At 42.2% G+C, this 27,040-nt stretch overlaps 1 protein-coding gene across 2 annotated transcripts; it reads right to left on the reverse strand.

The window, feature by feature from the left end:
- Positions 1-648: 648 nt before the first annotated feature.
- Positions 649-26,602, reverse strand: LOC134616483 (phospholipid phosphatase-related protein type 5-like). 2 transcript variants are annotated; one of them, XM_063461306.1, is made up of 6 exons: positions 26,014-26,602; positions 24,723-24,855; positions 24,209-24,459; positions 23,936-24,139; positions 19,963-20,088; positions 649-5,905 (listed from the first exon to the last, which is right to left on the reverse strand). In XM_063461306.1, the coding sequence occupies exons 1-6, from the start codon at positions 26,215-26,217 to the stop codon at positions 5,876-5,878; spliced, it is 948 nt and encodes a 315-aa protein (XP_063317376.1). In that variant the 5' UTR covers positions 26,218-26,602; the 3' UTR covers positions 649-5,875. The 2 variants fall into 2 exon arrangements, with proteins under 2 accessions (XP_063317376.1, XP_063317377.1); XM_063461307.1 differs by having other exon boundaries at positions 23,936-24,112; positions 26,014-26,597.
- Between the last annotated feature and the right edge of the window lie 438 nt (positions 26,603-27,040).

Below are 27,040 nucleotides of genomic sequence, written 5' to 3' on the forward strand. Positions count from 1 at the left end.
CCTCTGGTAATATGAACTAAAGGGGATACATACAGACACAGAAGCTGCTGAGGCGTTACTGTGAGAAGAAAATCACACGTCAAAGGCTTGTTTTCGAGTTACTAAAGCCTCTACAGGTCCTCTGTAGTTACTTCAGTGTGCAGCAGATGGGAGTCATGTATCATCTAAGCAATCAACAGATATCAGAAAATACCTTTAGAAGATGATAAATTGGGTGGATACACATAAATCTGCTTTCCTGTTGCCTGTTATCTTTGTTTCACTGAGTAGATCAGCTCACACTTAGATAAAGGAAAAGTAGTCAGATTACTGACAGCTGTAGCTCAGGAGGTAGAGCAGGTCACCTACTGATCAGAAGGTTGGTGGTTCGATCCCTGGCTCCTCCAGTCTGCATGCCAAGTATCCTTGGGTAAGATACTAACCCCAAGTTGCTCTCCGATGCATCCATCTGTGTGTGAATGTAGTTAGTACAGAGAAAGTGGTTGTGAGAATGGGTGTGATTGGGTGAATGCGGCGTGTTGTATAGAGCGCTTTGAGTACTCCGGGAGAGTAGAAAAGCACTATATAAGAATCAGTCCATTTACCATCTGTGTACATTATCATCACCGGTAACTGAATCATGTGAAAGCAACATGCATATTTATTCTCTTTATTATATAGTTTTGGCACAAATAACATTTACAAGTAATATTACATTTGCAGTATTACAACATGGATATATAATTAAATCAAACATATACATTTGTTATATATTTTGTTTTGTATCTGAGGTGTTTTTTCTAAATCTAAATGACTTACAAAGGGGAGACAAACTTTACATTAATGATCAGGAAAACCACCAGAAGAAAACAAGCATAGAGGAGAAAAGACTCATAAATCAATCATATCTTTGCTGTCCTGTGAATTTGAAGTAATTCATGAGATTGTACTTTCAAACATGACAGAAAAACCATATATTAAAGATACAAGTGAAATAAAAAACGCGGTTACAGCACAGTTGGGGGCGGGACTTTGTAATTCTGGTTTTAAAATACATTACAATAATAAAGATGATAGTAGCGCAGTAAAACTAACTGAAATGAAAAAGCCGGTCCATTTAAGTTGTATAAACTATAATGTCTCGCTCGGACAGGCTGCCTGCTTTCTAAATGTATTCTGCTGCTGTAGAAGTTCAAGATACCAAACAGGAGATGTCTGATTGAAAAGCACACAAAAATAACAGAATTACTTTAATTACTTATTATTTGATTGAACATACGTGCACACAGACTTTTGACACACTACTGAAATAACTCTGAGGTGTAAACCCTAACCCTAACACTGGACAGACAGAATATGTAATGCTGTGCTTTTTAAGTTGTTCTTCCATGTCCTGATATTTAGGGACCAAATAAAATCATAAACAGATTGAGCCTCGTCTGGCTCAAACATTAACTGGCAGAATTTCTTGCCCAATCAAACTTTAAGACATGATGGTCAGTCAATGAACTCAAAGCATTTCTTCCAGTGAGATCAAACGGGCTCTGATGAGGACTATTCCTGTAAAGGAAGCTAAAAAGCTCCCTCTGCTGCACAATTTTATTACAGCTATCAGCCCAGTGGTTTACAGTAGCTGTGATCAGAGCCCCCATCAATGCTAACAACATTTAAGCAACACACAGTTTGAAGGATGGGTGCTCCGGGCCTATGCCGACCAGCTAGCAGAGATGCTTACTTACATTTTTAAACCTCCCTCTGTCCTTATGTACTGCACTTACATGTCCACCACTGTGCCTGTGCCCAAAAACCCTACAGTAAATTGTCTAAGTGACTATCGGCCAGTTGCTCCAATAGTTAGAACGACTGGTACTCGATCACATCAAGGAATCCATCCATCCTCTCTTAGAGAAGCACAACACTCATCAAGACGCTCTGTGGAACCACAGCTTGGCATTTAACACCATCCTTCAAAATAGGTTGGTGGAGAAACTTCATGCACCAGGAATGAGCCTCTGCACTGGATGTTTAATTTACTCACCAAGTGCCCTCAGACTGTCCAAGCACATACAGCAGGTACAGTAAGCCTCGAGCACATAACCAATTTTTTTTAAGCAAATATATTTCTAAAGGTGCCATTGACATGAAATTCTCCCCACATGTCAATAACAACCCATCCAATCCACACATGAACACGCTAACTGAAATTAATTTAATAAATTAAAATAAAAATGAGTACAGAAGCCTTTGATGGTGATGACAGCTTCACGCCACCTGTATGGAGAAACTAGTCACATGCATTGCTCAGGGGTGATTTTGGCCCTGATGTAATGACAGGTAAGGCAGGAGGACTTCAATCTCTTTCAACCTTTCTCGACACATTTATTATTATGGTGTCCAAATAATAACCCGGTCTTAAACGTCATAAAGACCAACAGATCGTTATAGACTGTAGGACTACAAAGAAAACAACACACACCATAACACATTAATGGATGGTGGAAAGAGTACTCACAGAGCACGTTTCCTGGGATGACAACATCTCAGCAGTTGTGGGTAAGGCACAACAGTGCCTTTACTTCACAAGGAGGGTAAGGACGGCAAAAATGCCCCCAAAACCTCTACAGATGGACAATAAAGAGCATCCACACAACTTGCGACTTGCGCGACTGTCAGGTCACACAAATGATTGTCGCAACAGAACTACCATCTCTGGATATTCTCTACACCACTCAGTGTGTTAGAAGTACCAGGCAAACCCACAAAGACTCCCAACACACCATTTGTTTAAACTCCTTCCATCAGCCAGACATGTTAAAGCCATCTACACACAACTGGACTCAAACACAGCTTCTTCCCAAAAGCTGTAACATCGTGTCATGGCGTCCTCGTCCTCTGCTGACCTACCTTTTCTATGTGTCTCCACCTTTGGCGCTCTCTCCGTCTTTCTCCTGTGTTGGTGTCTCTGGTAACTTGTATGTTCCAGAGGCATGGCCTTCCACATTCTTTCACCTTCCTTGGTAATGCACCTTGATGAAAATGGTTGGTAATTACCAACTTGTGCAAAATCTAGTGAGAACTCGCCTGTTACTTAAAGCTGAGGAAATCTCACAGTCACCACCAGATTGTTGCACTTTCTACATAGTTCAGTGTAGCTCAGGTTCTCGTGCTCTTTGTTTTTTGAATAGATCCATTTTGCCTGAGGCGTGCCTTACTTTCTTCTGTCTGATTTCACAGAGAGGCATGGGGGGAAAGAAAACTATAGTTTTTTTGGTTGGTTTGGGGTTTTTTTTTAGCCAAAAACAAAACTCAAAGCAAAGTGAGAAAAATGACAGAGTGCTATATCCAGCTCTAAAGTCAATTAAGCCAGATAACACACACCAATTAATTAAACTTTAGGAATGCCTTAAAGAACTGGTTGACCTCTAATATCCTGCTTGTAAATTCAAAACAAACAAGCCAAAACTGAGGCTACTGTACCCCAAAAATCTTGGAAACATGGTGTCAAACCAGATAATTGCTCTGGATGGCATTAACTTGGCCTCCAGTAACACTGTGAGGAAACTTGGAGTCTTTTTTGACCAGGATATGTCCTTCAATGCACATATTAAACAAATATGTAGGACTGCTTGCACGCATTCATGCAATATTACTAAAATTAGAAATATCCTGTCTCAGAGTAAAACTAGTTCAGAGTCCTGACAGGGACTAGAAAGAGAGAGCAGATTTCTCCTGTATTGGCTTCCCTTCATTGGCTCCCTGTTAAATCCAGAATTCAAAATCCTGCTCCTCACATACAAGGTCTTAAAGAATCAGACGACCCCTCTTCTGTGGAACCAGCTCCCAGTTTAGGTTTGGGATACTTTCTGTGCTGTTAAGATTAGGCTTCAAACGTTCCTTTTCAATAAAGCTGGATCAGGTGACCATGAATCCTTCCTTAGTTATGCTGCAATAGGTGTAGGCTGCTGGGAGCCCATGATTTACAAAGTGTTTCTTCTTCACTCACCTTTTTGACTCACTATGTTTTTGTACACCAATCTGGATTTAATCATTAGTTATTATTAGGGATGGGTATCGTTTAGGTTTTATCCGATGCCAGTACCAAACCGGTACTTTTGAAACGGTGCCGGTGCTTAAACCGGTGCTCGAACCGGTGCTTAAAGAATGGAGAACACAAACTTTGTCCAAAAACCTCTCATGTTTAGCTGTTTTTTTGTAAAAAGATAACAATGTTAGTCTTCTCTGCAGCTATAGGGCATATATGGTATCACTCTTGGCTGGAAGCAGTGCTTAAACAATGGAAGAAACACAAACTTTGTCTAAAAACCTCTCATGTTTAGCTGTTTCCCACTTTTTCTTTGGTCATTTTAGCCTTTTTGTCCAGGGTGAAGGGAGCATCTGCCATCAAACGAGAAGACAGCCGCATGTAACTACGACGGTGTTTGCTAGTTCACCTTACATGCATTAATTTAATAACGTGGTTAGCCTACTCAACGTAAATTACACACGAACAACATTAAGCTACTCACGCAGAGAAGAACGGCTGCTGCTGCCATCATCATCCTCATCATTTCTGCTACACTGGCAGGGCTAAGGGCCAGGACTCTGCTCTTCGGGTTCTTGGGGGAAGTTGCTAACTCCGGGTCCGATAACAGGCACCACACCCACAGTAGATGTGCTCGGTGTGAGGTCTTGCAGCAAGCTATCAAATACGGCTTTTAAAAGAACCCTATGTGTCTCCAGGTGTTTCATCAGATTCGAGGTGTTACCTCCTTTGCACAGTATCAGCTTAAAGCACTTGTTGCAGGCTGCTGTTTGCATCTTTTGCTGTGAAGTACAGCCAGACTTTTGACCGCTTTGCCTTGGGCATTTTTAATCTGTAGCTCTGCTCTAAAAGAACGTACGTACCTGGGCCCGCCTACTATCCTCATAAACGTAAAATGATTGGCTAGAATCCAAAGTGTATGACATCTCAGGAAAAAAAAGCACCGAAATAAAGCACCGAAATAAAGCACCGAAATGTGCGCTGCTTTTCGGTCCGGTTACTACCGTTTATGTCAGAACCGGTGCCATTATGGCACCAGATACCGGTACCCATCCCTAGTTATTATTAATCTCTGTCTCTCTTCCACAGCATGTCTTTATCCTGTCTTCCTTCTCTCACCCCAACCGGTCGCAGCAGATGGCCCCGCCCCTCCCTGAGCCTGGCTCTGCTGGAAGTTTCTTCCTGTTAAAAGGGAGTTTTTCATTCCCACTGATGCCAAGTGCTTGGTCAAGGGGGGTCATTTGATTGTTGGGATTTCTCTCTATTATTGTGGCAACTGTTGTGATTTGGTGCTATATAAATAAAATGGAAAACTGAAATGAACTGAATTCAGATTTCCAAAGACTCCTACATAACACAGACAATATCGTGGAAATCATGACAACCAATGATCCTGTCTTAAACTAGTTATTATTTATCCCTTTATCCCGCTTTATAACCTATGATATCATGCAATCTTACTGACTTATATTTGACATTAACACGTGCTACATGTATTCACATTAAATTTACATTGAATACACATATCAAATACTTTTACCCATATAGAAAACAAATCATATATTAATTAAAATGGCTGCTACAATATCCACAGTGACATTTCTGAAGTTGACAGTACATTTACAGTAAACATTTTTTTAACTGTTTGTGCCACATTTGACCCTGGGAGAACAACACTACAGTGCAAAATAAAAGTGGCAATGATAGATTAATTCTTAAATGACAGAAAATGTTGCTGATGTAAATGAGACGCAAATGAGACTGATGTAAAAAACAAAGGTCCATGAACTACACAGAATTGGTGACGTCAATCTCCCCCTTGGTGTGGTTGGGTGAGGGGGTGGTCCATCATAGTCATGTGACTTCTGTGATGGACCCTGGGCTCTACAGAAACAGTAAAGAAAAGCAACAATTCAGTCAGGGCTACTATAGCCACAAGAAGATTGTGTTTTGATACACAGGTGGGTTGTAAAGTCAACAATTGTGAGCAATTGGATAGCAGCTGATCTTGACTTTGTGGCCTGCCTATACTAATATTACTAATAATAGTAATAATACATTTTATTTAAAAGCACCTTTCAAGACACCCAAAGACACTTAACAATAAAATAAAACACATAGTAGAACAATGACAAAATAAAGAACAGTACAAAACAAGATCAAATAGACAATAAGTTCACAGTGAATATATGCAGACTTGAACAGATTTAAACTTGGGGATAGAAGAAGAAGATCGAAGTGAGCAGGCAGAAGTGGTAGTACTTAACAGGTCAGAGAGGTAATGAGGAGCAAGGTTATGAGGGGCCTTGAAGGTGAGCAGAAGAAGCTTGTACACTATTTGGAACTTCACAGGGAGCCAGTGAAGTTCCTGGAGAACAGGGGTGATGTGCTGGTAGGAGGGGTTCTGGTAATAATGCGGGCAGCGGAGTTTTGAACCAGTTGAAGCTTGGATGAATTTTGGGGGGAAACTACGTAAGAGAGAGTTACAGTAGTCAAGGCGGGAGATAATGAGACTATGAACAAGAATGGATGCAGACTGGGTGGAAAGAGAAGGACGAAATAGGTTAATGCTGCATAGATGGAAATAGGCATATCACTGATGTGAGATTTAAAGGATAGTGAACTGTCTAGGATGACACCAAGGCTCTTAACCTGAGGTGAAGGGAAAACTGTGGAGTTATTGATAGTGAGAGTGAAATGGTTCGCCTTCAGTAGGTTGGATTTAGTGCCAGTAAGGAGGATTTCAGTTTTATCCTCATTGAGCTTAAGCTGAACCAGCATTTGAATTGTGATAAGCATTCTGTAAGAGAAGAAGGTGGGAGGGAGGAATCAGGCCTGCAGGAGAGATATAACTGAGTGTCATCAGCAAAACAGTGAGAGTGAAGATCAAATTTACAGAAAATGGTACCAAGAGGGAGGATGTATGTTATGAAGAGAAGATGGCCTAAGACTGAACCGTGGGGTACACCAGAAGTGACTGGGAATAGAGTGGAGTAACTTTAAGTAAAGCAGTTTCTGTACTGTGACATGAGCCAGGTTGAAATCTCTCGTAGATGTTATTATTAACCAGGTGTGAATGAAGCTGAGCTCTGACTATTTTTTCAAGTATTTTAGAGATGAAGGGTAGATTAGAAATTGGACGGAGGTTGTTAAAGTTGTTAGGATCCAAGGAAGGTTTTTTCAGTATAGGAGTGACTGAAGCAATCTTGAATAAGGAGGGAAAGATACTGGTGGTGAGTAATGAGTGAATGATAGCAGAGATGAGTGGGAGTAAGGAAGAGAGGCAGGATTTCACAAGCCCTGTAGGCATAGGGTCAAGATGACATGATGGCTTTGATTTACATATAAACTCAGAAATATCAGCTATATCAGGAAGATGAAAAGTGGAAAACAGTTAAAAATAGAGAAAAGGTTCTGGAGAGGGGGTAGACACAACATTCAAACTGAGTTGCTGGTGAATGTTATTGATTTCGTAGTGAAGAACAGAATCGAGGGGTTACAGGTTTCAGAAGAATAGAAGTGTGGGGGTAAAGCATCAGAGGGTTGAAGAAGTTTGTCAAGAACTGAAAACAGAATCCTGGTGTTACTCTCATAAGAACTGATAATACCAGAGTAGAAGCTTTGTTTGGCCTGGTTGATGGAGTCTTTATACTGGAGTACATGGCATGTATAGATTTCTTCATCAACAGTTAAACCAGATTTCTTATATCTATGCTCCAGCTGCCGAGCTTTGGCCTTCAATGCTCGGAGGTCAAAGGTAAACCAGGGAGCAGAACAAGCGAAGGAAACAGAGCGAGTTTTTACAGGAGCCAGAGAATCAAGGACATTGACTAAACAATTATTAAAATATAACACCAAATCATCAGGAGTAGAATAGAAGTCTGGAATCTGAATATTATCCAAACTGGCAGTGAGAATGTGCATATCAATGTTCTTGATGTTGTGGAGTGAGATGAGATGGGTTGGCTTGGTTAAAGAGCAGCAGAGAGTGAGGTTAAATGAAAGGAGGAAGTGGTCAGTTATGGGAAGCAGACAGATTAGAGGGAGTAAGACCAGAACAGCAGATCAAGTCCAAGGTGTGTCCTTTGGAGTGAGTGGGAAAGTCGATAAACTGTTTGAATTCAAAGCAGAAGGTTATTATTATCTATATGAATGTTGAAATCTCCCATTAAAATAACATTTGGGGAGACAGATGAAAGGTGGGTTAGTAAGTTAGCAAAACCACTGAAGAAAACAGAATTAGGCTTGGGGGGCGGAGCGACAAGCAGGTAGGCTAATGCTATACTAATACTATCAGGAGTCAACTGAATCTTACAATTTACCTCAGCTCATCAAGTCAGACACTGACATAAGTTTCATTGTTATGTCCCTTTACAAGAACACCAAAACCAGGTTTCTCTCAGGAAAAAACACACACACACAGAATTAGCAAAGGTTTGGAGGCCAAAGACAGGACCCACAAGTGCTGCTGCTCTCAGTTGCTGCCAGGGAGCAGCTGGAGGAATTCTGAAATGACTAGAGGACAATGAGGACCAGTTAGCAGCTGACATGTCAAAGCCAGCCCAAATGGCTGAACAGAGACCTGAACAGACTCTTAGATCCTTAAAGGGAGATAACACTAACACACAAAAACAGTTCACAGTTGTACTACACACATTGGATTACACTGGCCTTTTTCCAAGCTCTGGTGAACAACGTTTTCTGCTACTTCGCACAGTTTTGTTTTTGAGTCCCTGGATGATATACTGACTGTCCCAAAGACCCCTGCTGATTACCAGCAGCATGTTCACCAGGTACTACAAAGGAAAACAAACTGTTAAGGGTGAAAAATGCAATCTCGCGGTGGACGTCCGGTGGGACGGCATGTCGGAATAGTCGCTCTTCGCAGGGCTCCTACTTTTATCACAACTACTTGATAATTTTCTCACTACCCGCTACAAAGTGGGGACTTTGGGGACTTGTATTGGCGGTATTGTTTGTCTGGTGTAATCTGCCAAGATGACCAGTAGAAACACCAGGAACCAGGAGCACAAAAGAGATGAGCTCGGTGCGGCTAATGAGGCTATCATGGCTATGCTAAAGACCACGCTGGATGAGCACAAAGCCTCGCTTTCGGCAGAATTTAAGACATCCGTTCAGCGACTTGAAAACAAGTTGGACAGCATCCAAACGACTCTCAACAGCCATGACCAACGGATTACAGCTTTGGAAATCATGGCAACAACTACAAATGCGGAGCTCCAGGACGTGGTGGCTAAGTTAGCGGTAGTGGTGGAGGATAACGATAAGCTGAGAGCTAGGCTAATCGATGTTGAAAGCAGGAGCCGCCGCAACAATATTCGCCTACTGGGGGTCCCTGAAAATATTGAATGGCCTAGGTCAACTGTGTTCTTTTCTCAGATGCTTGTGGACATATTTGGAGTGGACGTTTTGAAAACGGCCCCGGAGTTGGATCGAGCCCACCGGGCGCTGGTGGCAGGACCAGGCCCCAACGCGAAACCCCGAGCGGTTGTTGTCTGTTTCCATAGCTACCAGACCCGCGAGCTTGTTGTGCGCAAAGCTCGGGAAATGGTAAACTGAAATATAAGGACACCCCCATCCATATTGTCGAGGACTACTGCCCTGAGGTGCTGGAACAACGGTCCGCTTACCGCGGAGTTATGAAGGAGTTGTATGATCTTGGACTCAAGCCTCAGCTCCGCTACCCGGCCAGGCTGTTTGTTGTGTCTGACGAGGGGAGCTGGAGGCGACTGGCGTCACCAGGCGACGCTCGGAGCTACATCGCCTCACACCGTCCCCTGAGTTCTAACATTCTGGGAACCTGATTTGAAGGTCATGGTTGGATCCTGCCACTCCAGTAGAAGGGCTCATGACATTTTAGTTTGAGGTTTGCTACCTAGAGGACAGTATGGTACGAGTAATTCTAACCTTATTGTTTTTCTCTATTTTTTTCATATTTTCCTTTACAATACCCCTGTTTATACCTTGTTCTAATGCCGCTGCTAGTATGCTAGTCTGCTATGTACATATATGTGTATACTGTTTTACTTTATATAAACACACATTCTTTCATCATTATTACCTCTCCTACAGTCTGATTCCTGCCATGCACAAATGGTGGACAACAATACCTCAGCCTGCCTTTTTTTGTGCTTTTCTTTTGTCTGTTTTTGTATAGTAAGATACATCCTAGTTCCTCAATTTTTTTTCTAGCGGAATATTGAATAGGTATATTTTCATAGTGAGACCTTGCCACCACAGGGAAGCCCTTTGATAGAGATGTGATGGCGAAGTCTTCACAGGGGAAAGTTTACACCCTGTGGTGCACTTGCAAGTTTTGTTTTTGGGGGTTCTCAGGTCCAATTTATGTTGTTCGATCTGCATGTTTTTTTTTTGTTTTTGTTTTTTTTTGTTTTGTTTTTTTTGTGGAGGGTTTTTCTGGGGGGTTTCTGTGTTTTTTCCTTCTTTTTTTGTGTGTTTTTTTTTTTCTTGTTCTGTTCACAGTTCATTATCTCAAATACAGACACCAGTCTTCCCCCGGCCACTGTCAACTTGTCAAATCAAAGACCTGTCTGAATACAGTAAGGTATGTCAAATACAATCAATGGTCTTAGAATTGTCTCCTGGAATGTGAGAGGTGTGGGGAATGCAACCAAAGTCAACAAAGTTATGGCGCATTTACAGCAGCTTAAAGGAGATGTGTTTTTTCTTCAAGAGACCCATCTCTGCAACAAAGAAGTGAGGCGACTCAAGAGAAACTGGATCGGCAACATATATCATTCTAAATTTAACGCCAAGGCTAGAGGGACAGCCATACTTATTCGTAATAATATTTTGTTTGAGCAACATAAAGTTATTACTGATCCAGATGGCCATTTCACATTTGTGTCAGGAAACTTGCAGGGCTCACTTGTGATACTGGCTAGCGTGTACGGGCCGAATTGGGACGATGACTCTTTTATAGCTAAACTTTTCTCTTCACTTCCAAATTTGGAAAACTATCATCTTATTATTGGAGGCGACTTTAACTTGGTTCAGGACACTCTACTGGATAGATCGTCAACTAAGGTCTGTTCCCTGAGTAAATCTGCTAAAACCCTAGAATTTTTCAAATCTCAGCTGGGGATTGTGGATCCATGGCGACATGCGAATCCTAGTACTAAGGCATTCTCATTTTTTCTCATCCCCACCTTACATATACACGTATAGACTTTTTTCTTGTCGATATTAGGTTTCTCTGTAAAATTAGTCATTGTCAATATCATGCTATTGCCATTTCAGATCACTCACCAGTTTCTTTCGAGGCGGTATTAGCGACCCCATCTCGACCCATTAAACATTGGAGATTTAATTCTAGCCTGTTGATAAGGGATGACTACACAAATTTTTTGAGATCACAGTTTTCACTTTTCCTTGAGTTGAACGACTCTACTGAAGTGTCAAGAGGTGTATTATGGGAAACGTCGAAAGCCTACATGAGAAGCCAGCTTATAGGCTTTGTCTCAAATTTAAAGAAGAAAGAGTTATTTTACACGTCCAGTTTATTGAATAAGATCAAAGATCTAGATGGCAGATATGCATCACACCCAGATCCTAACCTCTATACGGAACGTGTGAAAGTTCAAGCCAGTCTCAATTTAACCACCACTGCAACAGCTATGGTTCAATTAATTAAGACTAAGCAACGCTTTTTCGAATCCGGTGATAAGGCAGGGAAACTTCTGGCCTATCAAGCCCGTGCCGAAGCAACCTCCAAGCTAATCCCAAAGGTCAAGTCTGCTGCTGGTGACATAATATTGGACCTAGAGGGAATTAATGAAATATTTGTTGGTTTCTATTCCAATCTGTATACTTCAAGCTCTCCCCCTCTACCAGAAGAAACTCTCCAAAATATACATTTTCCAAGAATAGATAGAGATCTGACGAAGGGATTAGGGAGACCTATTACTGTAGTAGAGGTGCAAGAAGCCATTAAATCCTTAAATACAGGTAAATCGCCGGGCCCTGACGGTTACTCTGCAGAATACTATAAAGCCAATTCTGATCTTATGGCACCATTGTTGAAAGATATGTATAATGAAGCCTTTTCAAAATGTCAATTACCCAAGACTTTGTCCGAAGCTACTATCTGTTTAATCTTGAAAAAAGACAAGGATCCTCTGTTGTGCAGCAGTTACAGACCAATTTCTCTTTTAAATATTGATTTTAAAATACTATCTAAAATCCTCGCACTTAGGTTACAACGTGTTCTGCCACAAATTATCGCCTCTGATCAGACGGGATTTATGGCCGGCAGGCACTCACATGACAATTCAAGACGCCTCTTGAATATTATTTATACATCGTGCAACTCAATTGCAGAGGTTGTGATATCTCTTGACGCGGAAAAAGCTTTCGACCGCGTCGAATGGAGCTTCCTCTATGAGGTGATGGATAGGTTTGGCTTGGGGGCTGACTTTATTCTTTGGGTTAAGTTACTATATTCCTCGCCATCCGCCTGTATTCGTACTAACAACAACTTGTCTTCGCCTTTTCCACTTGAGAGGGGCACTAGGCAAGGGTGCCCTCTCTCACCCCTCCTATTCGCTATTGCCATCGAACCTCTTGCAATATGGCTGCGTTCAGAGGATAGATTTAAAGGTATTACAAGGTTCGGTGTGACCCACAAACTTTCCCTTTATGCAGACGACTTGCTCCTGTACATTTCTGACCCTTTAAACTCATTTCCGGTGCACACACAGCTAAATTTAACTTCACCCACGACAGAATCTCTTTTCTCCACAGGATGTTCTGGTGGCTTCACTAGTTCAGGATGTGCAGGATTACATTTCTGCCTGCTCAATTTGTACCCAGAGCAAGTCCTCATGCTCACCACCTGCTAGTCTCCAGTGTCCCTTACCTGTTCCTAAAAATCCATGGTCCCACATCGCAGTGGATTTTGTCACTGGCCTCCCTCCATTAGCAGATAACACCACTGTTCTGACTATTGTGGACTGTTTCCCCAAAGCTGTGCATTTTTGTTGCCCTTCCAAAGCTTCCCTCAGCCTTGGAGAGTGCTTAGTTCCTCACCCATCCTCTTCCAATATCTCACTATCTGGGAAGGCTATGGTCCAACAAAGTGGTCACAGTGTGCCATTGTGGATGCCTCCCTTGTGAGGGCCTTTTCATCGGTAGCAACCCAACAATCCAGGTAGGTCACCAGCAGGCTCCCATAAAGCTAGTGGTGAGTGGGAGGGTCCTCCTGGTTCGATTCTCCTGCCCTTTTTATGTCTCTGTTTTTGCTCTCTCTCCTTTTCTATGTGTATTTTACTTGTGTGTTCCACAGGTGGTGATTTTTCTTGGGTCTCCGCCCTCATTGTTCATTGTTTACAAACTGATTACAACCTGCCTACTTAACCCTATAATGCCCTTTGTATCATATTTGATACTTAAATTTCTGAGACCTCTATCTCATCAACATCTAAAATTAACATTGTTGTTAACAAAAAGTTGCCAAAAATGCCCACTGTATCAAATGCGATACAAAAAATATATAATAAATATATAATAAAAATATATCATATACAACATAATATAGCAAAAAAATGTGGATTTTGTTATTAGGGTTAATAAACATCTCAGTTCCAAAAAATCAGAATTTTCTGGCTATTTTTTGATGGGTTGGGTCTTACAGGCTTAAGACTGATTATTTCCCACAGTCAACATCATCTCATAGGACTGTATTTGGTATCAAAGTGCAGTGCCTGTGATTTCCTTGTGATATGCTTACACTTGTCTCTTTTACACAGATGGTAGCTTAGGTGGACAAAGGCTGGATCCAAGCCACTCAAAAAAGAAACAAGTTGTGTGGTTTAATCCATTAAGACCTACCATAGAACCAAGTCCGCCAGAGCTTATCTTTATATTTTTACATGCTGTAGTGCCATTTGTGGGAGCATTTCAAGTTGCTATACATCAGTACAACCGTTATAGCCCGAATTTTAATAATATGTATGCATTGATATCCATAGTAACTATATAAATTGCAAAAAAGTGCAATAAAGTACAAAAAATATTGGAAATCGTTTTTGTTTGTTTTTTTGTTTTTTTTTACATATATTTCTAGTTAGAGGAATTTAAGAGGCTTATCCCTCAAAACTGTAAATACAAAAAAGTTGCACAAAATAGTTTCCAACCACGGGAAATTTATTTTGAGTGTCTTCATAGTTTTATTTTTGAGATTTTTATATACTGCAGGAAAAACTAAAATAAATATTTAATGCAAATTTGCAAAAAAAACAGCATGTGCATCTAAATAAACTATTTCCAGCAGTGCAATTTGAGTTCTAAGCATCCCAGAAACTATTCAGAAAAGCATAAAGTCAAACATAACTTTTAAAAACACCAGCATAGGCTTATAAGGCCCTGAAGGTAAAAAACTACATTTTCCGCGAAAATGATGTCACTTCTGGTTCCGGGCAGGTAATGGCGGACATGCGATAGCTCGCTCTGACATCTATTCCTAAGTAGGAAGTGCTATGAACAGCTGATCGGATAGCAAAGCTTGTTTCTGGAAGATTATGTTTTTGTTGCTGCAAGTGCTTTTTATGCAATTTTTGTAAAGCTATATGTAGAAGGAAACCGTAACCTAGGACAAGCTAATGGCATAAGATGTAAGTAAAACTCCTCCGGTTTCATATGCAAAAAAATTTATTGCGCTAGCTTACGTGGTTCCAGTTCTACAGGGATTTAAAAATAGTTATGCAAAACAGAGCGTGCCCGCGCCGACCGATTTTAAAGGGTTAACTTGCCTCCTGCCCTGCTATGCCCACGCCTGTAGAAATGCCTGTTTTTCATTCTATCTACAGTAAACTTTAACTTTTATCTCTGTGCTCCTAGCGCAGGTTTTGTAGTGCATGACACAAGCCAACATTTGTTTGAATATTCACATTTGTTTATGTTAAGTACCTTCCTACCTGCCTTTATCTGTACCCTTAACAAGTCTGACAATAAATCTTGCCCTAATGATTCCGGGTAAGTGTCAATTTCTTTCCATGGTGTTTTTATCGCTGGACTAAAAGCAATGAAGCCACCATAGAGTTGTATGTTAACCAGAGATGGGCAGTAACGCGTTTTGAGTAACGAGTAAAGTAAGGGATTACTATTGCAAAAAAGGTAATTAGATTACTGTTACTTTCCCGTTAGTACGCTGCGTTACTGTGTTACTGCGTTACTAAAACCGTGATTTTTTTGCGAGAGTGTCTCGTGACAATGACGTAAGTGAGCGCGACGTTCGTGACAACAGCTGTGTGCAGATCAACAATGGATAATATATCGAGTGCGGGAGAGAGTATGAGCGTGCAGCGTTTAAAGCGTGGAAGTACTGACCTTACTTTGAGTTTGATTCCATAAAAAGTGACAAAAACATTAGCGTCCGCTGTTCACTGCGTGGGAAGAAAACTTCTTTTTACAGCGAAAAAACCCCTAAACGTCCGAGCAAGCACCGACAGTACGCTGCCACGGGAAAGTGACATTCACAGAGAAACTGCCGGATCCTTCCACTGACCGCTGCAGCACACCTGCACCAGGGCAAACCTCCGCCTGCCCCAGTCCTGCTATACAGGTGAAAATAGAGCAACAGGACCGCTGAGTCTTTGATTTTATTTATTTTCTGTTTTACGTGCATCTATTTGAAAGAGTGAGTGTAAACACAAAAAACTATTTTATTTTATGTGCGGGAGTGTGCAGAAAATAGGTTTAAATGTTAAACAAATCTCTTCTGGTCAGAGAATGTTGCATATAATTTAATGTTTGCTTGATGCATAAAGTTAAAAGATTAAAACTAATAAAACAAGTTTTAAAAAGAGACTTTTTCATTAGATTACATTTTATATGATGGATTATGCAGAAAAAGCAGAATTGGGCTGAAAGATCTATTGCTTTATTACCTATTTAGGGGATAAATCATGTTTTAAAAAGTAGCTAATTAACTAAATACTTTTGAAAATAAGTAATCAGTAAAGTAACGGGATTACTTTTTTTGGGAAGTTAATCAGTAATTAGTTACTGATTACTTTTTTCAAGTAACTTGACCAACACTGATGTTAACTTCAGCATCTGTAGTCTGGTGCAAAAAGTTTGGTCCTTACTGACTCTACTTCCACTTATTCAAGTCACTGAACTGGACCTCTCCATCTTGTTTGTGACATTAGTGCCTTTTTTAGAGTCTTTTTAATAGAATTATGTCATAAGTGATATATCCTCCTGGGTGGTCTCCCCCAGTCTCCCTCGGAATGCTGTTGACTCTCTGCCGGAGGTGTGAGTTGAAGATCTTGCGGACTGGGGCCTCTGCCAGGCAATCCAAGTGCACCCTCACTATACGTTTAGGTGCACCAGGTCTTTCCAGTGTCCTCCCCCGTCACCTGATTCAACTCACCACCAGATGGTGATCAGTTGACAGCTCAGCCCCTCTCTTTACCCGGTTGTCCAGAACATATGGCCGCAGGTCTGGTGATATGATTACAAAATCGATCATCAACCTGTGGCCTAGCGTGTCCTGATGCTACATGCACTTATGGACACTCTTATGTTCGAACATAGTCTTAGTTATGGCCAAACTGTGCTTTGCACAGAAGCCCAACAACATAACACCGCTCGGGTTCAGATCCAGGAGGCCGTTCCCCCGAATCATACCCCTCCAGGTCTCACTGTCGTTGCCCACATGAGCATTGGAGTCCCCAGGTGGGGCACTCTCCAGCACCCCGCCCAGGGACTCCAAGAAGGCTGGGTACTCTGAACTGCCACTCGGATGACTGGTTCCAGAGCCCAAGCCGTGCGTTGAGGTGAGCCCGACTATATCTGAGTTAGTGCGTTAGTGCGTGAGGTTGAGAGGTACCAGACCTCTCAACCTCACGCACTAACTCAGGCTCCTTCCCCACCAGAGAGGTGACATCCCATGTCCAGATTGCTAGTCTTGGTAGCCGGGGATTGATTCGCCAGGGCTGCTGTCCAGCACACAATGCACCTGACCCCTACGGTGTCTTCTGTGGGTGGTGGACCTGCAAGAGGATGGGCCCATGGACTAAGGCCCGGCCACCAGACGCTTGCCCTCGGGCACCCTCCCTGGGCAGGGTGAACTGTTCCCTTGGTGTTCTACTCATAGGCATCTTCTGAATCACTCTTAGTCTGGTCCCTCAGCCAGGACCAATTTGCCATGGGAGACCCTACCAGGAGGCCCTACCAGGGGGCAGAAGCCCCCAGACAACATACCCCTGGGATCCTTGGGACACATAAACACAAACCCCTCCACCACGATAAGGTAGCAATTTGCGGAGGGGAGAAAATTGTCGGGTGGTGGAAGGAATAAGTCGAGGACGTCCTTAATCCCACTGGCACATCTTCCGTGGAGGAAGCAGAGTCTGGGGATGAGGGGGATGACCCTCCAATCCCTGGGCACAAGGTCACTGAGGCAGTTAAACAACTCCTTGGTGGCAGAGCCCCTGGGGTCGATGAGGTCCGCCCTGAGTTCCTGAAAGCTCTGGATGTTGTAGGGATGTTGTGGTTGGCACGCCTCTACAGTATTGCGTGGAGATCAGGGGTGGTACCTCTGGATTGGCAGACCGGGGTGGTGGTTCCCATCTTTAAGAAAGGTGACCGGAGGATGTGTTCCAACTATAGGGGGATCACACACCTCAGCCTCCCTGGGAAAGTTTGTGCCAGGGTGCTGGAAAGGAGAGTCCGTCCGTTAGTCGAACCTCGGATACAGGAGGAACAACGCAGTTTTTGTCCTGGTCATGGAACACTGGACCAGCTCTTTATCCTCTCAAGGATACGTGAGGGTGCATGAGAGTTTGCCCAACCAGTCTACATGTGTTTTGCGGACTTGGAGAAGGCATTTGACCGTGTCCCTCGGAGTGTCCTATGGGAGGTGCTCCGGGAGTATGGGGTGTTTGGCCCATTGCTATGGGCCATTCAGTCCTTATACAACCGTTGCAAGAGCTTGGTACGCGTAGCCGGCAATAAGTCGGACTCGTTCCTGATGGGTGATGGGGTCCGCCAGGGCTGTCTTTTGTCACAGATTCTGTTCGTAATTTTTATGGACAGAATTTCTAGGCGCAGCCAAGTGGCGGAAGGCTTTTACCTGGGTAGTCTCAGAATCTCATCGCTGCTTTTCACAGATGATGTGGTTCTGTTGGGTTCATTGGGTGATGGCCTCCAGCTCGCACCGGAACGGTTCACAGCCGAGTGTGAAGCGGTGGGAATGAGAATCAGCACCTCCAAATCTGAGGCCATGGTCCTCAGCCAGAATGGTAAATGGACTGATTCTTATATAGTGCTTTTCTACTCTCCTGGAGTACTCAAAGTGCTCTATACAACATGTCACATTCACCCAGTCACACCCATTCTCAAAAGCACTTTCTCTATACTTAGTGCTGTCTAACTACATTCACACACATTCATACTCCGATGGATGCATCGGAGAGCAACTTGGGGTTAGTATCTTGCCCAAGGATACATGACATGCAGACTGGAGGAGCCAGGGATCGAACCACCAACCTTCCGATCAGTAGGTGACCTGCTCTACTTCCTCAGCTACAGCCACCCCAAAAAAAAGGGTGGAGTGCCCACGCTGGGTCAGGGACGAGTTCCTGGTCCAAGTGGAGGAGTTTAAGTATCTCGGGGTCTTGTTCACGAGTGACAGGAGAAGGGAGCGGGAGATCAACAGATGGATTGGTGCTGTGGCTGCAGTGATGCGGATGCTTTACCGGTCCGTTGTGGTGAAGAGAGAGCTGAGTGTAAAATTTCAATCTCAATTTACCGGTCGATCTACGTCCCTACCCTCACCTATGGTCACGAGCTATGGGTAGTGACCGAAAGAACGAGATTGCAGATACAAGCAGCAGAAATGAGCTTCCTCTGATGGGTGGCTTGCCCTGTCCCTTAGAGATAGTGTGGGAAGTTCAGCCATCCAGGAGGGGCTCAGAGTAGAGCTGCTGCTCCTCCACATTGAAAGGAGCCAGTTGAGGTGGATCGGGCATCTGACAAGGATGCCTCCTGGGATGCCTAGGTGTGGTGTTCCCAGCATGTTCCAGCGGGAGGAGGTCCGGACACGCTGGCGAGATTATATCTCTCGGCTGGCCTGGGAACGCCTTGATGTTCCACTGGAAAAGCTGGAGGAGGTGGCTGGGGAGAGGGAGGGGTGGGCTTCTCTGCTTAGGTTGCTGCCCCTTGTGACCCGGCCCCGGATAAGCAGAAGAAGATGGATCGATGAATGGATGGATGGACGTTTGTGCTTCTGTTCTGGTTAATCAAATTCTACAGTTTTTTTTAGATTTTCACTAAAAAACTGTAGAATTTGTAGAATTTGTAGAATTTGTGTCAATTGTGTCAATTGTGTCAATTCATAAATTGACACTAAGTGTCAATTTATGAATGCAGTTTGATAACCAAGCATATTTTACCTCCACAAACAGCTGAGACGTGGTTTGCGATACATGTGGCAAAAAAGTGAGGTGTTGTGGCAACACCACTAACCTCGTCAAACACCTCAGAGTAAATCATATCACAGAATATGACGAGCTTATGTTGAGGCGAACTGAAGAGGAGGAGAGGGACAGGTGCTGCTAGGGCGAGACAGATGTCTCTCACGGAGTCCTTTAGTGCTGCAGGCAGGCAACATGCTCAAATAGCGCGCAACTTCAGTTTTTTATTTCTATATGATGAACTCTGCATTATTAAGTGATAAGAACAAGTAATCTGATGTCCTGTAATCATTATGACGCTATAATTTGAGATACAATAAGTTAAATAAGTTTTTGTACAAAGTATCGGTATCGGATCAGTATCGTCGATACCACCCTGAATATTATTTGGTATCGGATCGGAAAGGAAATCAGTGGTATCGCACATCACTACCACTAGCCCTAACAGCATGGTATAAAGTGCAGTCCTTTATACCTTACCTTATCACTGGTCTCCATATTGTGATTGACTTCAGGGGAAACCTCATCGGTATTAGCCGTGCCTGAGTCTGAGGGACTCTGGGGAATCACAGGTCTCTTTTTGAAATACTGAACCACAAAAACAACCTAGGAAGAGACAGAGAAGAAAAGTTGAATACATTTGATCATTCAAAATTATTCCTTTCACACGAATCAACCATTTGGATGGCAAGTACTTCACTGTTACTGCAGGGAAATAGAGCTCTATTATTTTTGTTTAGATTGTTTCTGTGACCCAGATCTTTGTCCCCACTAAGACTGTTGTTCACGAAGTGGAAAAAATTAATTCATGTTCATCCATGCAAGCACAGCTTGTGTGTGTGAGAGTGTCCTGCAGCAGTTTAGTCCATTAGATCAGTTTTCTATTAAGGAAAGAGTCTAAATATGTTTGACCAAGTTACACGATGATGTGCAGAAGTAAGGTGCTGAACTTACTCTCGGAAAGATGAATTATTTTGAAAAGCTGCTTGAAAATGTGCTTTAAATTGTACAGTTTTTTCTGACTTTGAATAAATGACTAAAATTTCAGTAATATCTTTGCCAAATAAAAGATGAAGATGATCAGCATGATGTCCTGTTGCGGTAAAGTGTTGAACATGTGTTTTGTAATGTCAGAAGTATGTGACCGTCTAAATGGACTAGAATGGCACTGATTATTCATGCTGACAGCTGCTTATTCAGGTAACATCACCTGTACTGATGATCAGGGCACATCACCACAGCCTGACTATTAAGCCCAATGTTTTTAAGCCCATATGTTAAGCCTCTGTTTATTTTTATTTTCACACAAATTTCAGAAAAGTTTTGGACAGTAACATGATTACGGTACGTCTCTCCTTTAATTCAATTGGCTAAGAAAAATTCTTCATTAACCATTGAGGTTTTCAGCCATTTTTATACAGTTTCCTAGGGACACAAATGTAATTGAAAACTCACTTAAAAACTGTTTCATGGACAAGTGTGAGCTGCATTAATTAAACAGGGAAAGGAGTCAATTCTGAGTGTGACATTTGAATTCAGAAGCTGGTACTGTTACACCACAACACGCAGCTAAAGGGCTCCTAATGCATGTGAAACAAGCCATACCTAGGATGAAACTATGTCATCAGCGTGGTCATACGGAGCTTGGAGTCCAAATCAACACTTTCTTAAATTCTAAAAAAAAAAAAAAAAAGAACACAATCGCTCTACAACAGTAAAAAAAACAAACCCCTGGACATCCACAGAATGAAAGATCACAGGATCCTTTCCATAATGTAGAAAAATCCATTCTCCCAAATGTAACAAGTTGATTAGCCAGTATATGGCAATACGGATGGACCAAAACATACTTTAAGAGCAGTGCTTTTCAGTTGAATCTCATTCAGTTTCATTTAAACTTTAATGTGTTGGTATCAGAGCAGAGGATGTATGATGGGTCTGCGCCTCGCAGGCCCCGCTGGTTCAAAGACTTATCACCCGTGAAGAAAGCAAGACAAACAGCTTCACCAGTTTTTACTTGCTAGCAAGGGAAGCCTGGTCGGCAGCACCTCTGCCCGCGACCTCAGACGACTCCAAAGAACCAGTCTCCCCTGCAGGCTTTTATTCTGTGACACACAGTTTCACAAACACCCATTGTAAAAAAAAAAAACCCTGTGGTGCATCATAAAACTAAGGCACTGAGTGTGTGTGTATGCATGTGCGAACACGTGTGTGTGTGTGGATGTGGATGTGGGTGTGTTTGTGTTTGTGTGACTTCCTGCCGATCACAAGGGGTCATCTCCCTTCACCCTGTATATGGCTCAACCCCTCTAAAGGTCTAACCATACACAAGCATAGGCGAGGTCATAAATGGCAAGAAGTAAACATCCTCACTAAATAAGGACAGAGAACCTTCACATAGGATGTGCCTGCAGTTAAACACTATAACCAATTGCCTCCCCCACATCCTAGATGTGTAGGGGAGGAACAGAAGAATATCTAAACATGCAGTTTAAGGCAAATTTAAGTACAACAATGGCAACATTTAACAATTTACTCTAACAATGTACTTCCTGAGACAACTGGGGAAGTACAGTCTTCCACAGGAGCTGCTGATCCAGTTCTACACTGCAGTTATTGTGTCTGTCCTGTGCTCCTCCATCACAGTCTGGTATGGTGCAGCCACTAAACAGGACAGGAGCAGACTGCAGCGGACTGTACGGGCAGCAGAAAGGATCATCGGCGCCCCCCTGCCCTCCATCCAGCACCTGTACCTCTCAAGAACCAGGAAACAGGCAGGGATAATCATCACAGACCCCACACTCCCTGGACACAGACTCTTTGACCTGCTACCCTCTGGCAGACGGTGTAGAAGCCTGCAGACTGGGACCAACCAACACAGGAACAGTTTCTTTCCCCTCTCCATCTCCCTCCTAAACAGTTGAACTGTCACACTGCTCCCACTCCTAGACTGCAACTGCACCTTATGTACATTCTGTGGTATTCATTTCATTTCATTTCTGTAATCCTGTATTTTATGTATATAAGATTTAGATTGGTTATTTATGGTTGGTTTATACGCCTTTGTGTATGTACGTGTGCATATGAGCATGTGAGCATATACATATATATATATATATATATATATATATATATATTTATTTATTTTAGGGGTGCAACAATACTCGTATCGATATTGAACCGTTCGATACAGTGCTTTCGGTTCGGTACGCATGTGTATCGAACAATACAAAATTTTTAATTTATTTTATCAACTTTTCTTCTGACGATGCTGTCTGTGTTGAGCGCTCAGTGGATCTGCGTTCGACTTATCCGCCTAGGCTGCACTGTCGAGCGCAGATCCACTGAGCGCAGCGCAAGCTAGCGAGACAGAAGTTAAGCTGTTGCAACATGGCAAATTGAACCTCCCCCACCCTCATTCAGATCTGGCGTTTGGAACTATTTTGGTCTTCATGTGAAGTATGACCCTGAAGGTAAGCGCGTCATGGACAAAAGTAAAACAGTATGTCGGATGTGCCACGCAATGCTCAGTTACATTGGTGGGAACTAGTGCTTAGCGCAGTTTGCTCGTTAACGTGTTGACGCCGTCCAGCCCCACGCACGGGGCGATCCGCGGTAGCTCGTCAACGGAGATTTGCCATGTTGTGGCGTTAACGTCATTTCAGATTAACGCTGACAGCACTAGTGGGAACACGAACGAATATGACTGCACATTTACTCCGACATCATCCTAGTGCGAAGACAAGTGGAAGCAGACAAAAACAACAAGCACGCATGCTACAAACTTTACCCGAGTCATTTAGACAGCCGTTAGCACATGATTCTCCTTATGGGGACCTGATATGTTTAATATGCTGCTGAGAGTATACCCCAGAAGAAGCGTATAGTATAGCTTTTATTTTGGAAAGAGCCATTTCTCTGTAATAAACTCTCCTTTCCAAAGATGAGGGATTTCTCGATCAGATATTTATTTTTTTATTACTTTGTTGTTTCAGCAACATTAAATTTAAAAACTGTACTTTTGAGTTAAAATATATATTTATAATTTTAATAAATGACAAAAAGGCATGAACATTTTTTTGTATCGAAAAAATATCGAACCGTGACACCAAAGTATCGAAGCGAAGCGAAGCGAACCGTGAATTTTGTGTATCGTTGCACCCCTAATATATATATATATATATATATATATATATATATATATATATATATATATATATATATATATATACGTGTTCGATCTTCGAACATTACATGTTCACTACAGCAGACCTAACACGTCCACAGAGTACTGAAGGTTGAGGTTTTCTATGAGTTTACAAATAACCAGTCATTTAACTTCAGGTTTGAGCTAGCATAAAATGCTGTGTTTATTGGCATATCTGTTTTTCATAATGACCCACTAATGAAGTCTACACTGATATGAATAAGTCTAATAATAACAGGAACTGACCAGAAAGACAGCGACAGCAGCACCAATGGCTTGTCCTGCTATAACATCACTCCAGTGGTTACGATATTCAGCCACTCTGTTGATGCCTGTTAGCAAAGCCAGACTGACCAATGAGAGGCTGACAAAGGGCCCAGCCAGACGCCCCACTGCAGATCCAACACAGGACATGATGTACATCTGAAAAGGAAGATTATTTCTCTGACACTTTAACCAAATATTACTTTATTGACATTGGTGAAGACTGTTGGATTATTTAAAGACAGATCTACTCACTGCCAAGTAAACAGCTAAGTAGACACTGAGTGCAGCCTCTTTGCAGGGAAATGTCTTCCTGGCTCTGATGATGTCATCAGGGTCACCAGTACAGCCATCTGACTGGCTCACAAAGAACGCTGTATCCTGGCAGCCGAGAGCAGTGTAATTGGGCTGGCACACAGACAGGAAGTAGGGAGCCAGACTTCCTGTGACCATCTGACCAGTACTAACAAAAATGTCTGTTGTAAACAAACCAAAGACAAAGACGCCTACAGAAAGACACACACAGGTGATATTTGTATACAACTTAAACCAACATAACTATTGCATAACTCACATAGGCTACATTATAGACGGTTCATTTAAATTCTGTGAAAATGGCCATTTTAAACATAGCTGATCCTAAAACGTTAGAAGAGACACCATAATTGTGTTTAGTTCTACAGTAGCCCAGAACATTATTATAAGGACATTTTAAAAATGTCACAGACACAACAACTGGGTTAATCAATGGTGGGAATATTTACATTACCAAGGAAACGGACGGTCCTGCGCACCATGGGGTTAACATAGCAGCAGTCTCCCACGACAACAACCTTCTCCTGCTCATAAAAGTTGTTTGAGTTGTAGTAAAAGAGGAAGATGACTACTTCCACCCCTGAAATCTGAAAGAAGAAGAAGAAAAAAAACAGATTGAAAAACAAAATAAATTAAATAAGAATAAACTGGAGAAAATGTTAGCTGTAGTATACAGTACTGAAAAGTTTGCAGTAATGATGGCGTTGTTGTATTCCAGTAATTTGCTGCAATATGATGTGAGCATAGAGTAGCTTTGATTTTAAAAGTTACTATTAAATCAAATTTTTATTTGTTCACGTGTTTTTATGTGATATGTTATTGACATGCAATAAAACCCATATCATGTGTCAGTATTAGCATTTGACATTTTGTGGAGAAAAAAATATTGAAGGTACATCCTCTGCTATTTTAGCCACACACTAATTTTGACCCATTGAAGAGAAAACATCAGCAGAGCTAATGCAGAGGTGGGCGGGGCCTACCAAACAGCCACGTACAGCAACCACAAACAGCAGAAAAGACAAACACAGCTACCATGATGTTACCCTCCAGTTTGTGAAATCCCATTATGAAGCCTTAATGCACGTTTCATCTTCACCATTTTAGTATTTTAAAATTATATGCGATGGGCGTGGTTCTGACTGCAACTCCGTTAACGTCGGCTAACAACCCGTCAATCACACAATCAGGAAACATACACTGGATAATCATCCTGTCTGACACTTAAAATAACCACAATTTACAAAACTGACCATAAGCTCATCAGCAAAGTGTTTACAGAGGGTGAATATTAGAGACTGAGCCTGTGCAGGTATACCAGTGTGTCCCAAAACACCCAGAAAGACAATTTCCCAGCTGAACATCAGCTGATGTTCAGACTCAGTTTCCACATGAATATCAGTATGGTGTGAAAGGAGGACAGAGCTTCCAGATAAAGAATACAGGTGAAACAACACCAACACATGGAGGTGGAGAAAGTTTGCACATATCTACTCCAACAGCAGCTTTTCCTTCTGCCTCACCCTCACCCTGCCTTGAAGGTGGGGGGCTCAGAGATATTGATGACTTTGAGAAGGTGCTGAAATCACCTGCAGAGACCTGCTGCAATACTTATGTTCAATACTTATTTTACCTGCTGTTAAATGCACAATAATGTATGGTTCCATCCACTGCAGATATCTACTAACTGACAGATACTAACAGTCCTTTAACATGCATAGCTTTCTGTAGCTCTATTGACTTACCAGTACAACAGGTAGTCCGCTCAGCACAGAGTACAGTATTATAGGCGGTATGCGGCTGTTCTGTTCAGGTCCAGGATCAGGTTTGGTCAAAGTGGGATCTCTGCAAATGAAGCCCTGCTCTGCTGGACTGAAAGTGTCAGTGAACTCACAGTAGTAAACCAGCATGACCGTAGCAGCGAGTATCACCACCTGGAAGTACAGCATGATGGCACAGCATCGAACAAGGCTGGAGACGGTTACCACATCAGTCCAGTTGAACAGGAAAATCCAGCTTCATGAGGTCTTTACTGCTGATGTAATGAAGACAAAGTAGCCATTCAAATTTCAGTCACCATTTTTTTCCAAATCCAGTTTCAAGATTTCTGGTTTTCGTCACTATAATTGGAAATCCAGCCTTCACGATTTATAACCCAGTTTTGAAACAATAAATGTCGAGCAATACAGAGGTTAGGCACAAAAATCAAAATGCAGACAGTGATGATGATTCTACTGATGACCAGGCTGTTAGAGGAAAGCCACAGTGACTCTGTGAGTGGGAAACCTCGTCCTTCCACTCCTGTGACTTTACTGAATCATGTGAGTGGACCGGCGAGTTCATTCTGTTTCAGTGAACACTCTCTAAAGAGTCACTTACAGTCTGCTGAACACAAACTCACATCACTAAAGAGCAGGTCGAGTGAATAGGAGGGAGCATTGAGAGTTTTTCAATATACGTCACAAGTTAGGTCAATAGACTGTAAATAAAAGATGAATGTAATCACGTGTCATCTGACATTTTAAAGTTTCTAAATGTGGTTTTTCTGTTGTTTCTTTTTTAGATGACTGTGCTGAGAACCAAACAAAAGAAGACGGTTTTTAAAAATTGTAAAAATTTCAATTCATTTTGGGGTTTTGGTCATTTCTGTAACACCTCCAGGAAATCTTTACTCCTGTTTGGAGAAAGATCAAATAAATCTAAGCTTTGTTTAATCATTCTACCTCACTACAAAGAGCTACATGGTTGTTAAAATGTATGCCTGACATGTCT

Source organism: Pelmatolapia mariae, linkage group LG18 (assembly GCF_036321145.2).
Source record: "Pelmatolapia mariae isolate MD_Pm_ZW linkage group LG18, Pm_UMD_F_2, whole genome shotgun sequence".
NCBI lineage: Eukaryota > Metazoa > Chordata > Actinopteri > Cichliformes > Cichlidae > Pelmatolapia > Pelmatolapia mariae.